Source organism: Rhododendron vialii, chromosome 6a (assembly GCF_030253575.1).
Source record: "Rhododendron vialii isolate Sample 1 chromosome 6a, ASM3025357v1".
NCBI lineage: Eukaryota > Viridiplantae > Streptophyta > Magnoliopsida > Ericales > Ericaceae > Rhododendron > Rhododendron vialii.
Genome location: NC_080562.1, coordinates 7916742 through 7934347, shown reverse-complemented (window position 1 = coordinate 7934347; position 17606 = coordinate 7916742). Strand labels below are relative to the sequence as shown.

The 17606-nt window shown below is 38.9% G+C and overlaps 2 protein-coding genes across 2 annotated transcripts; one reads left to right on the top strand and one right to left on the bottom strand.

Moving 5' to 3' along the window:
* The first annotated feature begins 3559 nt into the window (after positions 1-3559).
* LOC131331332 (zinc finger protein ZAT10-like) lies at positions 3560-4600 on the top strand. The gene has a single exon (XM_058365221.1). The coding sequence runs from the start codon at positions 3747-3749 to the stop codon at positions 4437-4439; it is 693 nt and encodes a 230-aa protein (XP_058221204.1). The 5' UTR covers positions 3560-3746; the 3' UTR covers positions 4440-4600.
* An 11202-nt stretch (positions 4601-15802) lies between these two features.
* LOC131331333 (LOB domain-containing protein 39-like) lies at positions 15803-16970 on the bottom strand. Its single transcript, XM_058365222.1, has 2 exons — positions 16681-16970; positions 15803-16313 (listed from the first exon to the last, which is right to left on the bottom strand). The coding sequence occupies exons 1-2, from the start codon at positions 16862-16864 to the stop codon at positions 15925-15927; spliced, it is 573 nt and encodes a 190-aa protein (XP_058221205.1). The 5' UTR covers positions 16865-16970; the 3' UTR covers positions 15803-15924.
* Positions 16971-17606: the final 636 nt, after the last annotated feature.

The window sequence follows — 17606 nt, the reverse complement described above, 5'->3', positions numbered from 1 at the left end:
ATTTTTTTAGTTTTTCATTCAAATTCATTCACTTCACTGGGGTAGGTATCGACCGAGAAACGTCGCTTGATCGCTTAGCTATTGCAAGAGTCGGTTAACAATAGCGGGATTTTTCTGACACCTCTAGTATCAAATTATGAAGGTTTAAAGGACCGTTAGGCTACGTTTTTCACGATTCGTATTCGTACTGAAAATCAGAATCAAATGAATTTTTAGTCACATGAGATTTATGTTCTCATTGAACTCATTTTATGAAACATGTGTTATATTTTAACAGATGTGCCGGCCCAACCAAACTCTCCACCTGACGATGTGCCGGCCTAGCCAAACTCTCCACCTGACGATATCTGCTGCTGAATCGACCTGCATAAGCTTGCATTTTGTCTAAAAAGAGGGGCATTGCCCCGCCTCGGACTGACGTAACAAGGAAAATAATGTTAAAAGTGATGGTATTTCACTTTTGCTTTTTGATCTCTCAGTCATCCTACACTTTTCAATTCATTTCACAAAGTAGTCAAACTTATTTGCTCCTAGACCAGATGGGATGTCTACATCTTTGTTCGGAGAAAAATAATAATTTGATGAAAGGTGATGTGGTCAGGTGTGTGGGGAAGCTCTGGACAAAAAAAATTTACTTCTTTCATATGAATTTAATTATTTCTAGTTCTATTACTTAAAAAATGGGTTATATTTTTGAATCCGTAATGAATTTCATATCGAAAATAGATCTTGTTTGATAGATCTCAATTAGTTCTATAATACAATGTTTTCGAAATCACATAAAACATTATAAATTGGAAGATATAATCAATTGAAAAATGACACGAACTCCAAAAAATGACTATTAAATCCGGACGGAGGGAGTAGTTAAGATTTGGGGTTTGAATGCTGGAAAAAATATCAGGAATTCCAAAGGTGGATTGCCCCAGTCTAGTTAGAAATGTATATTCACAAGAGTATTTGTTGGGGGATTGGGGGTTCACTCACACAAAAAACATAGACACCAAATGTACGTGATTTGGCCAGAACACCCACTCCACGGTTTGAAAATTTGTAAGCTCTTATGGATAAAAGGAAACATATTTCTTGGCCTTTGGAGATTTACTGAGTTTAACCAAAACTTACTAGGTAGTAGCAAACTTGCATGTGTACTGCCAGTCTCTGCTTAGAATGCTTTGTCTTGAATGAAAAATAAAATGCAGAGGAAAATAACATCTTACTGAATTGGAGGAAATTAAAAGATAGGACTAAAAGCCACCTTTTACTGTCAAAATTATGGTGGGAGGTTTGGATAAAAGAAAAGAAAAGTTTGTGGAGAAGGGTTGTCTGTGAAAAGTAGAAAGGAGACTTTCTTCGATGGCTTCTATACAAAGGAGGAGAAAAATAGTACATATTAAAGTGGTACTGAAACAAACTGTAGCCAATAGCAATTGCTATAGAGAACAACTTCAGCAGTATTTCTACAAGGACACACTTTTGAGTGGGAGATACCACCTTTGACACAGTTGTTTTTTCAAGTAACAAAAGTGTAGTTGTTTTCCGAAAACAATGCTGGACATTACTTAACATTCTTGAATAAATTGCAGCAACCATCTTTTGGCATTTCTTGCATGAATGTCAGCCATAAACTGGAGTAAAAGACTTGAAATTTCGATATTCAAACAAACCAATTCAGACCCATCAACAGATACAGACAGAAAATAACAGCAATCTGAAAACTACGTCACAATTTAGAATGATATTCAGGACCCATATGCCACAACTAAGAACGAACTAACTAACTTGAAATCTCTTCACCTTGATCGCGGCATGCACTTCATCCATGCTACCCCTGAGAGGAAAATTTCCCTCAACTCTACATCTTTCCAGTTGTATCTCACTTGTGAAGCCAAACTTTAAAAAAACATAACAGCTTCGGAATACCAGTTATCGTTTGGTAGTGGAAGATTCCAATGTGTATTCCTCGTAGGATTAAACGCAGGAATTGTCTAGCACCACCCCATTCTTTGTCATACACAATGGCACCACGTTAACTCTTGGATGCAAATCGATGACATAACAAACAGTCTTGTCCAAGACAACTTGTCACCCTATTTCTGCATTGTTGATACCTCAACATCTTGACTCTGGAGTCTGGATATCGCGATCCCTCAGAAGAGCCAAAGAAAGACATCCATCTAAAACTACCAAACCAAGTACAACAATCACTTCCCCTCTTTCGTCATGCTCTGGCTTTGGCACCTTCACAGTTTCATTCCTTTGCGGAACAAAACAAACAATTAACTGCGGTTGTGAGGAGTAAAACAATTAAACAATTAACTCCGGCTTGAGTGACTTTGTATATAAGAAGCAATCACAGCCCAAAAAGCCGAGAGTAATACCAAGACCTTTCTTATCTTTTTTCATACTCAATTCTTCCAACTATCTTTGTTCTCTCAAAACTAGTGAGTTTTTAATATGTACATGAGAGTTTTGGGCAAAATGTAAGGGTGTTCTTTTATAGAGTAGGTCCGAACCATACAATAAATTAACAAACTGTTTATATTCTGAAGGGAACAAGTCAGAGATTTTCTACTACACCGGTTTGTTACCGTGGAGGGTTTGAATCTCTTTGAAGAGAGCGAAATTTTCGCGACTCAACCTGTTAATTTGTCCATTATAATTTTATTCTTTGGTGTAAAATTGTTGTAATTTCACCAACAAAAGATGCATGAACGAAAACGGTTGGATGCAGATATACATACCGTATACGTATGGGTTACTCACTCGGTCGACATCCAGATGGAAGAAAAGTCACTACTAAACACTGAAGGCGTCCGTTGATTGATTCTGTTGGCGGACGGCTGCTGCCTCCTGGCGGCTGCTGAAACTTAAAGAACGCGTTTCTTTTGTGCTTATTCTAATTAATTAATATCAACTGGGGTTTCTGATTTTTGACTTTGAAACTTTCCTTTTAGCCTCCCACAAGTCTCCCTTCACTGAATCTCACTCACTCCCTTCCCCAAACGGTCCCCCACACGGGAGAAATTTTTCAGTGCCGATTGGCTGCCACGTCAAACGTGGTGTCCCTTTGGTGCATCCGGATCGTACATTTTGATTTTAGACTGTTCAGATTTGGAGAGAGAAAAATGAAAGGAAAAGAAGATAGAGAGTATTTCAATTTAGACCGTCAAATACACTTTTAAATGATTCGAATATACCCGCTCGGGCACCACGTTAGACGCGTGACATGATACCCACCACTGAAAAGTTTCTCCTCTCTCCCCCACACAGGCTCACACACATTCTCTCTCTCTCTCTCTCTCTCTCTCTCTCACCGACTTGAGTCCACTCCCAACCACTTGGCCACCAAGTAAACTCAAAACGTGCTCCGCGTCTTTCCTTACGCAATACAATATACTACTACTCAAATTTATGTAAATACCACAGTATTTCAGAGGAATACACTATTCCTCACCGCTCTTATACTTTCTTCACACTTGTCCCGCACCTTCCTTTTTCTAGTTTCTCCCCCACCACCTCCTTATATAAAGCCGCTCCCCCCTCTCTCCTCACTCCACACTCAACTATAAACTTCCACACTTCAACCCCCTCTCTCCCTCTCTCTCTCTCTCTAGAACTCTCCTTCGTTCTTATATTCCTCTTAAATCAGGGTCTCTCTATTCGCTGCTGTTTTCAGCGCTGTTTTTCAGTATTGTTTTGGGTTCTCCAGCTGCTGATTCACCTCTGTTTCTTGGAAAAATCGAATGGCGCTTGAGGCTCTGAACTCACCCACCACGGCAACGCCGCCGTTCCACCACGAGAACGTGAGCGACCTCCGCTATATTGAGTCGTGGGCCAAGGGTAAGCGATCCAAGCGTTCGCGTAGCATGGAATCCCCGCCGCCACCGACCGAAGAAGAATACCTAGCTCTCTGCCTCATCATGCTTGCTCGCGGCCACGGCGGCGCCAACTCCACCGCCTCAATCTCGCCGCCGCAGCCGTCGACTTCATCCGAATCGAAGCTCGTCCACAAGTGTACCGTATGCAACAAGGCCTTCGGCTCGTACCAAGCCCTAGGCGGGCACAAGGCCAGTCACCGGAAGCTCGCCGGAGCCGACGACCAGTCAACAACAACAACAACCACCACAACAGTGACCGCCGCCGTCAACGGCAGTGGAAGGACGCACGAGTGCTCGATATGCCACAGGTGCTTCCCCACCGGCCAGGCCTTGGGAGGACACAAGCGCCGGCACTACGAAGGGGGCAACGGCAATACCGGTAGCGTCGCAGGCGTGACGTCATCTGAAGGTGCGGGGTCCACCATCAGCCACCGTGGATTCGACCTCGACCTCAACGTGCCTGCCTTGCCCGAATTCTGGCAAGGATTCGGCGGTGGCGAGGACGAGGTCGAGAGCCCTCATCCAGCGAAGAAAGCTCGTTTTTCTTCCCCAACATGAATTACTGCAATTTAGGGGTTTTAGGGAATTAGTTTTAGTTTTTTTTTTTTTTTTTTTTTCTACTAGTAGTATTTTTTGTGTAGATAAGATCTTGAGCGAGTTTCTGTCTTAGTATTTTTGTGTCAGTTGAAATTCAATTTGTTTGTTTTTTTTAACAGAAATTCGGTGCAGAGTAAGATTGTTGATGGGATTGATTTTAAGCTTTAGTGTTGCCATCAATTTTGGCTGCTGAGAATATTTTGGCTGTGTGTGTAACTACTGAGAATATTTTTGCTGCTGAGCAGTAACATGTGACGATATCCAAATATTTTGAACGGTCCAAATTTATTCTCTCCCCTTTCACTCGACTATTCTCTCTTCTTTTTGTCCAACGTGGAATCGGCTACGGGTACCACGTGTGGGGTGGTACCTGTCCAACATCCAAAAACTTCCCGTAACTACTACATGAATCATGCTTAAACTATTTGCCACTTGGAGATATGACACATTTGGCTGTAATGAGCTGTTTAAACTTAGCTTAATACAGTAGTAGTTGTAAGGAATTTAATAACGTATTCGGTGTATTATCAGAGCCATTAATTTCAAACTAGTTTTGATTTATACGAGTCACCAGTTTCTGCAATATATACTGGTGTTGCGACGGTGGATCCAAATATTTTCGGGCCAGATTTGTTCTTATGTAATATCTCATTTTATTTTTATTTTTTTGTACTTCGGAATATAAAATGTCTCCTTCGACCCCGCAGGCGCGATGGTTCCATTAAGGATTTTTCACCAAAAAAAAATGTCATTTTTAAAGCAACCCAGTCGGTGTTTCCAAATTACCATTAAGTTTAAACCATTGATCACTCATTTTGTTTGACGAATGCAGACAGTGAGCGTTAAACCATTGATCACTCGACGAATGTAGATAGCGAGCGATGAATGTGATGTCAACACTTGTACGACTTCTCCACAGAGATTTGTTTGTTATTCAAGAACACTCCCTTCTTCTTCTTCTTTTTACTACAGTATAAATCAGTCCCAAGATATTATATTTCAAAGAAAATTAAAATGAAATGGAGACATATAACCCCACGTGCTCTTTCGAAGTCTGCCCCAAAAAGTCAATTTTTAAGGTTTTTCTTGGATATTTCAAAACATATTGGTGTAAAAGTCCTAATTTTTTACTTTTGCGATTTCTCTTGTCGAGACGAACCAATAATACATATGCCCTCTTATTTTCATATCATGCAACTGTTACAAGTGTAATTATTATTGCATTATATGTATTGTTTATGTTCAAAATCATACTAATTGTTTGTAAAATTGGAGTTAATTAATCTCTTTTTATCTTGCCAAGGCTGACCTTGGTCACCCCAATCTGGCTTCGTCTCTGTTTATTACTAGTAGGAATTGTATAAGATGACAGCACAAAATAATTATCCCCTCCCGAGTCCAGACCTCTACTAGTCTCTAGAGCAGTTGAGAGAACCGATTAAAGTTGGTTTGCACATGCAACTAACTAAAATTAGGAGAGTAGGCTTTGCGTGTGGAACAGAAAGTTGGACTAGCTACTACAATCCAACCTAAATTAAACTTAACACAAAGCTGTTAATTAGGATACTAATCTCCCTAATGGAAAAAGTTAATTGGGAACCTTCCTAGAAATGTAAGCCATGTGAATTGTATTATGTCCGGTGGTAATTAATTAATACTAGTACAAGTGGACGCTTTAATCACATGACTGAGTCAGTACTAATTAACTTGAGAGTAAGTAATTTTGACAAACATGTCACGGGCACAGAATGGCCGGACCCGGAAACGTTGTGTCCAAAAGTGTTCAATGTTTGTGTGTCCCTTTTTTACCGTGCGAGACTCACGTGTATCGAATGATTCCGAACGCGTCTGTTTCCAGATCTCTACCCAGCCTCCTCTCATATGTACATGTAGAATTGTTCTAATTACTATTATACTATAATGGTCTCTTTTTCGCTATTAGAAGAGCGAGAACAATTATGTAGCACGCGCAAATGAATTGACCTTTTTAATATGAACAGGCCTATAATGGTTGTTATTACGTACGCACTAAAACATGTTCACATATTTTTAAATTTTACTCCGCAACAGATTCCCATTGCTCAATCATTAACGGGTTTCTTTCTTTAGATCTTAGTAATCTTACCTTTAGGTTAGAAATTTATCCGCAATAAACAAAGTTATTATACTCATACATCGTCAATCAACACTTCTCAATAGGCTCCTCAAATTATCTATACCCAAATTTACCTATACATCATTCTGGTGCATTTTTGGCCACTAAATCCTATAATAATCGATCTTGTGAGTCGACCGAGAAAAATAGTAAATGCGAAAATGGTCAGGAAAAAAATCGACACACCGGTTCAAACAAATCTTAGTACTACAGACAATTTGAGCTCCCCAATAGGCTCCGCTGTTTTTTTGAAACCAAACAGATTAACTTATATATTAATACAATAGAGTATAAGTCTGGTACATTTTTACAAAACGGGAAACTACTGTCCCGAGCTGATCTTTACATCAATAGGCTCCACCTTTGAGAGTGGTTCGTGGATGTTAGAAGTGACTGATCATTGGATTAATATCAACGCACAAGAGATTCCATGGTAGGAGAGATGGGGGTTGGGAGGGTGGCCAAATTCAAGCACAAACACATAAAAGATGCCCTCAACGAACTAAGATTGCATATAATTAGTAGTTGGTCGGCACTCAATGTACTAAGAAGTCGGCACACCAGTCACCAGCTATTATATATATATTTTTGCCAGGGGCGTTCAGACCAACTCACGTGCACTTCAACTGATCTCCTCATCGTTTTGATCAAAGACAGATCACGTACGTTAGGACTAAGGAATCCACGAGAAATTACTTTTTTGGAGCCTGATACCAGGAATCGAACGTTCATCATGAGTTGTGTGAGGCCACCAGACTAACTCAATCGTGGGGTGGCACACCAGCTATTATTACAAGAATATGAACATACGGTTCTAATTGAATGATGCGAATTAATCCTTGCATAGAATAAACGCGATGTCAACTCAAATAAGCACTTACCTCTCTTGTAATCTATATACATTGGGCGATAACGAAGCAGCGGTACTACATCCACCGCTCAGTTTCACAGCTCCCCCCACCGCAGCGCTTAATTTCACCGTCTGTTTCGGTAATCAATGGTCCGGATTTTAAAATAACTCTTCTAGGAGACTTTTAAAATCCCGACCGTCCAAAACACTTTTGGACAGTGATATTGAGAGTGGTGGGGGAGCGGTAAAATAGAGTGCTTGGTGGGTTCAAAGTCATAGGTGCTTTCTGTAGATCTCAGAAATTCGGTGTTTGATATCTCAAGGCGGGCAAGTGGAGTGGAGTGCAATTGGTATCTCCCTTATACTCTCATGCATATGGACAGAGTTCGATTCTCATAAGCACCCATTCCCCTCCTCAAATCCCCTAAGATAGAATAGATTAAGTTTAACAAATGAAAAAAAATATATATATATATCCCATGGTGGAGCGAACTAGAGGGTGGGTTAGGTGCCACCTCAACTTTCATATATACACATTAATGTGATTCAATTACGTATTTACTGTATGCAAATTTAGTTACTACTATTTTGTAGGAGTATGAATAATGCAGAAATTGCAATTTAAATATCACTGGTTCGGATTAGATTTTTTTTTTTTATTTTTAAAACCACTGCCACAGGAGGGCTGAACCAGACTTTTACTCTTTTTAACACACACAAAAAAAAAAAAAAAAGAAGCAATGCTAAAGACCAAAAAAAAAAAAAACCGTTTCCACCAACAAAAACCACTAAAAGCTTAACGCATTTTACCAACTGGTTTCCACTAAAAAAAAGGTTTTTACCCATCAAAAACTTTTTCACTCACATACCCATCAAAAACTTTTTTACTACTGGAAACAACTTGATATTTCTCAACAACTTATTTACTGCTGGAAACATCTAACAACTTTTTAACCACAAATAAAAATTTACAAATTTTTCACTACCAAAAACACCCCCAAGTCTAGCTAGTTATATGTTTTTATACTTTTAACATGCAACAAACATAAGTAGATTGCTTAATCAGTGTCACTCCCGCGTCCAAATCTTCCAAAGTTGACATATTAAGTTGAATAAAATACCATATATAATTAGGACAAAGCGTAGCTATAGCCTATAACCCAGTATTGCTGTGTGAGATTAAAATCCTGGGATATTTATTCATATCCGCTCCATCAAGATAGAATTGAGGTGCGGGGATAAAAAAGAAGAAAATAGAATTGAGGTGACCGCATTGTTTATCTTTGAACATAAAAAATAGTAAGTCCTATAGTGAAGCCAAGCATGACGCCCGCAACCATGCACCAAACTCTTACGGTCTATTTAGTTGCACGGCACGAGAATGTTTACTTTTTGGGAAGAATTTTTTTCGGGCAAAAATCGGTTGGTGATGTGCCGGCACGGGCATGGCACGGAACAGCACGACACGATTAAGTAAACGGGTTGGCACGACACGACACGATTAAGTAAATGGGCCGGCACGACACAATTAAGTAAATGGGCCGGCACGGCACGAAGCACAGTTAGCACAAAGCTAAATGGGTTAGGCCGGCAGGCCCGGCCCGGCACGACACGATATGTTTGGCATCTCTAGTTTTGATCGTATAAAGTGTGAAAGGGCAAATGAGTAAATTTAGCCAAGACACCTCCTTTTCCCAAATTTTTTATTCCGAAAAATCTGACTCGACTAAAAAAGATGGGAAATGGGATAAATGGGGATGCAAATTTGATCCAAAACAACAATGGGATTATATCATTATACACAAAAAAGCACACTTACACATATACACTCATAATAAAAGAGGGTCCCCACAATGAGCTTTGACGCCCTTGCGACTTTTAAAATGTCTTGTACAAGATAGGGCATGATCTAACATTGAACTTTGCATTTACCAAGTGATGTGGGACCCTATGATCACCCATCCAGATGTTTACCGAAACTCTCCACCGGAGCCCAACCTCAACCTGGCTATGCGGCGTCACAGTAGCGATGACATGAGACAAATGATTAACCTAAAGAGAAATGTAACTTCTTTAATTTACACGTACTTGCATGTTCATATCATGGCCTTGTTGAAGTATAATCAATCAAGAAAATAGAGAGAGAGAGAGAGTGAGAGAGAGCCGATCAAAATAATACAGTATGAGAGAGAGAGAGAGAGAGAGAGAGAGAGAGAGAGAGAGAGAGAGAGTTATGACGTTGGATCTTCGGGAGATATAATGGTAGGCAAATTTGCCTTCAAGACTGTACTCATGCATGACCCAGTTGCTCTTCTTCTACTTTCGAGCCCCGAACCCTCCCTATGTAGAAAACTAAGGTTTTCTTCATACCTAAAAGACAACGAGTCTTGGAATTGTAAATCTCTCTATCCTTCCCTGTAGCCTTCCAGTACCCAGCTTCGGTGGCTCTGTTTGTTCGAAACCCGTTTGGGTACTTCCAATCACGGAGGCTGAAAAAGTACCACTCTTCCTCCCCATCTTTGATTTATCTTCCCCACAAAAACCCAAAACAAAATTGGATTTCAAAATCGAAATGGGTTATTGAAATTTTCTTTAAGGGTGTGTTCACATAAAATTACTTGCCATTATTGTCACAGTGTTTTTTTTTTCGCACCTGTGTTTTTTCCGTGCCGTTGTCGTCGCACCTGTGTTTTTTTGTGCCTGTGCTTTTTCCGTGCTCGTGCCATGTTTCCCAAAACAATACACTAACCATACCAACCTAGAGTAATTGGTAACACATTTTCTTCACTAACTTCATTGATTAATTTTGTTCGGAAAGAATACATTCACCAACATATTAAGCATTTATATTTTGAAGAAATTAAATAGGCATCCTATTTAGAAGATTTATTTAGGTGTCAATCCTAGTAGATTTAAATACTTATGTTCCCAACCTCCAATTGTTATTTTGCCCATTTGTGAGCACAGCCGCCCTGGAGGGTGGGCGCTCGGCGCTCGCGTGACCGAGCACGTGTGGGTAAACTTTATTGAAAACATGATGACTGGCACAACACTATCAAAAACTTGCAATCAAACAAGTATTCGACAAAACTTAGAGTTGCCACTTGGTTTAGGTCCAAAAACCATGAATGACTCTTATGGAAATGCTTGATCCTTGTATCATGACCACAGACGGGTTTGGGGGCTAAGGTACCGAGTGGGAAGGTGTTAGGCACCCATTCTGCCCAATCTGACGATTGGCCTCTACTCATCACCATTGGTTCAAATCATCTCTATCCTAAATGCACAAGACTCAAGCAAATGGATAGGTAGGTTTTAATAAACACGTTTTTGAAAAAGGAGTCTTTTGCAAAAGGGGAAAATCAATTGAAAACTACCTCCGTCGAATGCAGCACACAGAAAAGAAAACAAAAACATACAACTTATGGATGAGGGCCTAGAGATGGACAACCCATTATCATCTCGTATCCACAGGTGATAATCAAAAGCCATCTTTAGGTCCTCACACGATCCATAGATCTAAACTAGCAACTAAAATGATTAATCTGCCGTTGCGAATACTGAAAGGGTCCTTACTTCTAGGGGAAGTTACCCTAAAGCTAACGAGCATAGCAAAGGCCTGAATTAAAAGCGTGCATGCAATATGTGATATTAAACTAGACATGCAACTGAATTGAAATGGGAAATGCGCATGAACATGGCTAGACATGGCTGAACAAACATGCAATATGAACGAATTAGGAAACTAGGTAAAACTGGAAACCTGATCGGATTAGGAAACTTTTCAAATTAGAAAACCTGACCAAGTTAGGAAAGTAACCCGATTAGGAAACTTGATCGGATTAAGAAACTTTTCAAATTGGGAAATCGGGTAATTTGGAAAGTAACCTGATTAGGAAACCACATGCATCGATAAGCTACTCATAGATAAACCATGAGGGCAGAACAACTAATTAAACGAACATCATGCTAGTATGCGACACGAGGGGTAAAACGATAATTTGACACGTTGGGGTAAAATCGGCAGCATAACGATAGTAAACGGACAGAGTAACGGCTATAGTCGGGCAGCGTAATGGCATGAGCTAAAATATCAGCATATATGTGGGCAGCATAACGACATGGGTAAAACGGTAAATGTGCATGCAGACAGAGTAACGACTACATGTATGCATGAGCGAGTGTTCACGTGGACAGAGTAACGACATGGTAACTAATATGCAGAATTAAACATGCAACATTACGACTAAACATGCATGAAGGGTAAAATGGTCATTGCACATAAACTATGAAAACCCTAGGTTAAGATGCATAAACGAAAACTATGCTAGCATGCAATATTTAAACGAATGAAAAGCTTAAACTAGCCAGAACTAAACAAGAACACAAAGTAAAACCTAGGCATGCTCCTAAGTAATAAAAAAAACAACTAGGGATGGAAATTTCGGTCGATCCGACCCAACCCGATCCGTTCCCCGCCTCAAATGGGTAGGGGATTCGGGGATTATTTGGGGATCGGGTAGGGTATGGGGATAATTTTTTATAAGAAATGGGGAACGGGTAAGGGATGGATATGAGTTAGTCCCCGCCCCGCCCCGAATCCCCGTTATATATATACATAAGAATTAAGAAGTTAGAGTTTCATTTATTTATACTACTACCACTAGATTGTTTTTTTTTTTTTTAATTCTGTAATGGCAGCCTCGATTTTTTTTTTTTTTGAATTTGGTTTCATGGTTTGTATTTTGTAATGGTAGGTGACTTTTTTTTTGAAAAGTTTTGGAATCTTTGGATCCCCGATTCCCCGCGGGAATCCCCGTTCTCCGTTTGGGGCGGGGATGAAGGGTAAAAATAAATCCCCGGTGGGGATCGGGGCGGGGATGGGGAGGGATTTGGGTTCGGGGATCGGGGATGGGAATAGTGGTATCCACCCCCGACCCTTCCCATTGTCATCCCTAAAAACAACTAAACTAAATAATAAAGAAAATAAAGGAAAACGGCATACCTTGACTCCTGACGACCAAGCGGACCGCCCTCAGGAACTGAGCGAAAGAATGAACTGGATTGCTCGTAGGGGAGCAACCTTAATGCAAGAAACCGTCGACAGCCTAACGGGGTAGGGAAGACTATGCCCGAATGCTAGGAAAGCTCTACTAGCACGAACTTTGACTAAAGGGACTCAAAGCTTTGGAATAAATGCTCTGAATCACCTGAAAGACAAACTTGACTAAAGGGACTCAAAGCTTTGGAATAAATGCTTTGAATCACCTGAAAGACGAACTTTCATAAGTCGTAAAAACCATCTATGTGATTTTATTTTATCCCGTGCATCAAACAGGCTGAACGCTAGTTTAGTTCGTTCATAAGTCCTACACTACAGTGTAGCATCAGATTGCCTCTGGATATGTATACATACTTATAAAAGATCGAAGTTGGCCTAAAAATATGTTTTTCGAAACTAGGCCTAAGAGGTAGATCCTCTACTTTCATTTCTTTCATACTATGTTTAGTACAGTATTTAAGAAGATGAGGGGAATTTTCTTTTTTATGAAGATGAAGATGTTTCACAGGCTGGACTTTAAGCTTTCAGAAGGAAAACCCAGTTGTGATTCTTTGGCCCATTATATTACTACTTCGTGGGCCTGTTTTGAATTTGGAAGCTTGATGGGCAACAAAAGCCCATTAGTTTTCATCTTTTTCTATTTTCTATTTTTATTTTGCTTGGCTCATCTTTTTCTATTCTGTGGTCTATTTTATATTTTGTTTGACCGGCCAATTTCAGTTTTTGTACATTGCATTCAAGTTCAAATATACTCCTGCCTTTCAGTAAATTTTTTTTTTTGAAAACAAGTAGGCCAATAACCATCTATCTTAGTGCGAAACACCCAATTTTCTCTTTCGGGAGCCAAAAAGGAAAAACATTCCCTTGAGAGGAAAGAAAACACCTATCGTGGGTAAAGACCTCTCCTCTCGTCACCACATATTGGCGATGAAAATGCCTAGGGGCAGGGAGGGGAAGGAAGAGAGAATGTGGCTAGGGTTTTTAATTAACTAAAATCTATGAACACCCATTAAGCTAGGTATTTTATAGTTGATCAACCACGTTAAATACATTAGCTCATTGAAAGAAATTTAAAAAAGAGGGAAAAAAAATTGTCGCTACCTATAAGTACGGTGTCCTGCCTTCTGTCGAAATGTCTATTATGTCAAATATACTAATTTTAGTATTCAGTGCATTAGCTAATTTAAATTTGTTGTTGGTTTAGTTTATAAGATCATAGATAATTTTAAAAGAAATTCAACTACGTCACAAAATTTTGCTGACGTGAACAATCTTTCTTCAGATCCAAGGCTACGGTAGAAAATCTAATGGAAGGAACTCAATAAGAAGAGCACATTAATTTCAAAAAGGTCCACCCTAACCTATTCGCCACAATTTCTTTCAAAAAGATATTGGTAGAATTGAGAAGCCAACCTCTAGTAGCAAGTGTACAAAAATATATTCTTCTTCTTTTTCAAAAGGAAAATCCACCTTTCAATCTATTTGAATAGACTTGGCTCATGAAATCTGGGATACTTATTATGTCATCTTATGTGTTAACGGGTAGAAAAGTAGGTGAAACGGAATTGGTTGGAATTTTAGAAGCACGATAATATATCTCAACATAATTAATTACTTGATAAAAAAAGACAATAATTGTGGGGGGAAAAAAGACAATAATTGGGTAATTATATTTACCCAAAAAGAGAGAGAGAGAGAGAGAGAGAGAGAGAGAGAGAGAGAGAGAGAGAGAGAGAGAGAGAGAGAGAGAGAGAGAGAGTAATTGTGGGAACTTGGTAAGAGAGAACAGATTTAACTATTTTCCCAAGTAAACATTAAAGAATGAATGATTTTTTATGTGTTGCCAATTGGAAAATGAGTTAATCGCTAATACTAGTACTTTTTTTGCCTTCTGGGTATGCTAGAATGATACTCCTACTTAATTATGGTCAATTTGGAGATATTACACTTGACACAAAGCCAATAAAGACAAGACCCGCCTTTATACAATTTAATAATCACTCCGTTTCAAATTGGTTGCCCGATACCAAAAATAATATAGTTTTTAAATTAAAAAGTAAAATACTTCTGTGCATAACATTTAATTTTTTTTTATCAAATTAAAGAACTTACGGAGCAATTTAATTTGGTGCAAAGAAACTTAAAAATAATGCATGGAAGTGATTTGTTTTTTTGGATTTTTGTGTTCTATTCCTTTGGCTTAACCGAAAAATTTACTTTAGTCCTCCTTGTTATAATTTGGACAATCCTAACCTTGGATTAAGATTACGTTTCAATGTGAACTCTCTGTAATTGGCTTCCATTTATGCAAAACTTGACCGACTATCATATCCCACAACTATAGTAAATACACACACATTTCTATTACTCAAAATTTTAAATATGTATCAACAACTATCGCAAACATAATAATTTTATATCATCTCCTTACTTGAAATTATGATTAAGCTACATATGATATACCGACAATAGTATAACTCGTAGTATAGCGAAGAATAGGCTCAATAAACGATAGTAATAACAAATCAAATTAACCAAATTTTTAGTCCAAATAAAGATTCTTCCTCTAACCAAGCAATTTATTTATTTTTCTTTTGTTTTTTTTTCTTTTGGTTTGTACATAGCATGCATGTGGAGTTTTCTATATATGACTTGAAGTAATTGTTCTTTCTAGAAAAATCAATTATGCTAAACAATGTACTATATAGCGTAAATAAAAATCCCAGTTTCCTCTTTCGTGGAGGGAAAAAGTTTTTTTTTTTTTTTTTTCCATAGACCATTTTATAAACAATAAAATTCTTATTCTAGAAATCATAAGAGTGGAGAATGCGAGTTCATTTTGACTAAAAATAATAAAAGCCTCACATGAAATGAGGGTTGCAAACGAGCTGAGCTTAATTTGCTTTGTTTGAACTCTACTCATTCATTAAACGAGCCAAAAATTCAAGTTTGAGCTCGCTTGTGAATGAGCCGAGTCAGATTCGTTTACTAAATAAGCCTCTATAAACGAGCCGAGCCTATTTTTTCAAACAAATCTGAACTTTGAAGTTTTAATTAAGTACGGCTTATTTACTAAACAAACTCAAAACTCAAACTCGGCTTGATTATCAAAGGAACGAACCGAGCCGAGTCCTAATGAACTCAACCTCGAGCTGCTTGGTTTGTTTGTAGCGTTTGTTGCATATGCGTGTCCATTTTCATAGTTGAGAGCTAGGGTGGCCTTCAAAAATTGCTTGAAGTATTTGAACCCCTCAAGCTATCAAAAGAAGTTCATCTTTTATTCAACCAAAAAGCACTACTCCACATTACTACAACAAAAACACTTGAACCGATTACTATTCAAGTCGCCGTAAATCCTAATACTAATTCGGTTATCTGATCATACAAAAAGGTTCAACAGCTTCGGTTCTTCTCCTCCCAGACTAGTCTTGACCTCGTAATCGCCGCCGTCGAAGCTGATCATCGACCCAGCTGATTCTTCCGAGTCTGAATTGAAGGATATTGTCATCTCATTCTTCTCTAGGTCGGATTGTTTGGTATTGTCAATGTCGTACCATTTCCGAGTCGCGCGAAAATCATCGGATGCTAGTTCGCAGGTCTGCGGGGTTGGAATTCCGGCACCCATCGGCCGCAGAGTGCCGCCGGAAAGAACCGTCTTGACGGCCATCTGGCATATGTGCCAGTTGCCGGTGGAGAGTAGACCAAGGACTCCGTTCACCGGATTCACGGTTCGACCGCAGGCTTCGAACAACAGAGACTGAAAGAGATCTGTAAAGTACGAACATGATGAAAAGAATCAATAAAAACCCAACAGAAATCGAGAAGTTTCCGTTTGACCAAAAAAAAAAAAAAAGGATTTGTCAATATTAGAGATACCTAACACTACTCATATCTTTTTTGGTAACTTGAATTTTACTACGGCAACCAATAACAGGAGCACAGGGCCATACCCCAGAAACAAATTAGCAATCGACATTAGGTCCGTCCTGACTTTTTCGGGTTCTAAAGCGAAAAATAAATATGCGACTTTTTTTGCTGGATTATTAGCTGAAATGCCAAGATAGGAGAAACCAGTCCTTTTGTGATGATCGATTATTATCGAGAGCTAGAGAATTCGAGAAGGTATATAGATTACCAGGCCGATTTTTTTCGGGCACGGTGGCAATGAAACACATGAGATCGCTTCGGCCGAAGAATTTGGAGACGAAGAGGGTGGCGTTAATTTGGGCCTGAGGGCTTTCAATCCAATCCAAACACGGCCTTAGGATGCAAGACTGGCTGCATCCCTTCCTCAGAGCTCGACAACCGTTGCAACTCATCTTCCCTCTCTAACCTTTTTCCTAAATTTTTGATCTCTCTCTCTGAGTTCTAGCTAGAGAGCTCAAAAAAGGAGGAGAAGAGAAGATAGCAAGAGAGAATAAGCTTGGGGCGAATTGGAGGTTTTGGGAGGCCTTTTAAAGAGCCAAAGAGGGGATGCCGGGTTGAGATAATTAAAAGTTAACCGTAGTTGGGTTTCAACCCAAGGGTTTGGCTTAGTAATCTTGGCTTGAGACTTAGGATGTTGCTTCCACCTGAGTTCTTTGAAACGGACCGAAGTGGGGGCACGTGTCCATATTCGAACGCGTGCTCCCGCACAAAATCAAAATAAAATCTTTTTTTTGTATAAATTATCATAATTATGAAAGTGTGCTAATATATAAACATACATACTTGCATATATCTCGAAAAAACACATACATAATTAGTTTTACGTCTGAATGTTATCATATGGTGTATTTATACTTATTGTTTTATGAGCTATTTGTCTATTTTGAGCTATTCTTTCTTAATTCTTTTTATTTTTAACTGTTTGGAAGAAATATTATAAAACAAAGTCATTAACAAAACTAGTTCGATCTTTCTAAATCTTGTCAATGTTCATTTAAAATATACTTTAAAAATTTAATTTAGTATGAGATTTTGGGCTCATTTTTACCTAATTTAACTTAAAGTACGCGTTATAAACTTTTGTAGTTAGTAATACATGCTTTTATTTTGTACGATCTTAATTGTAGTTGACTA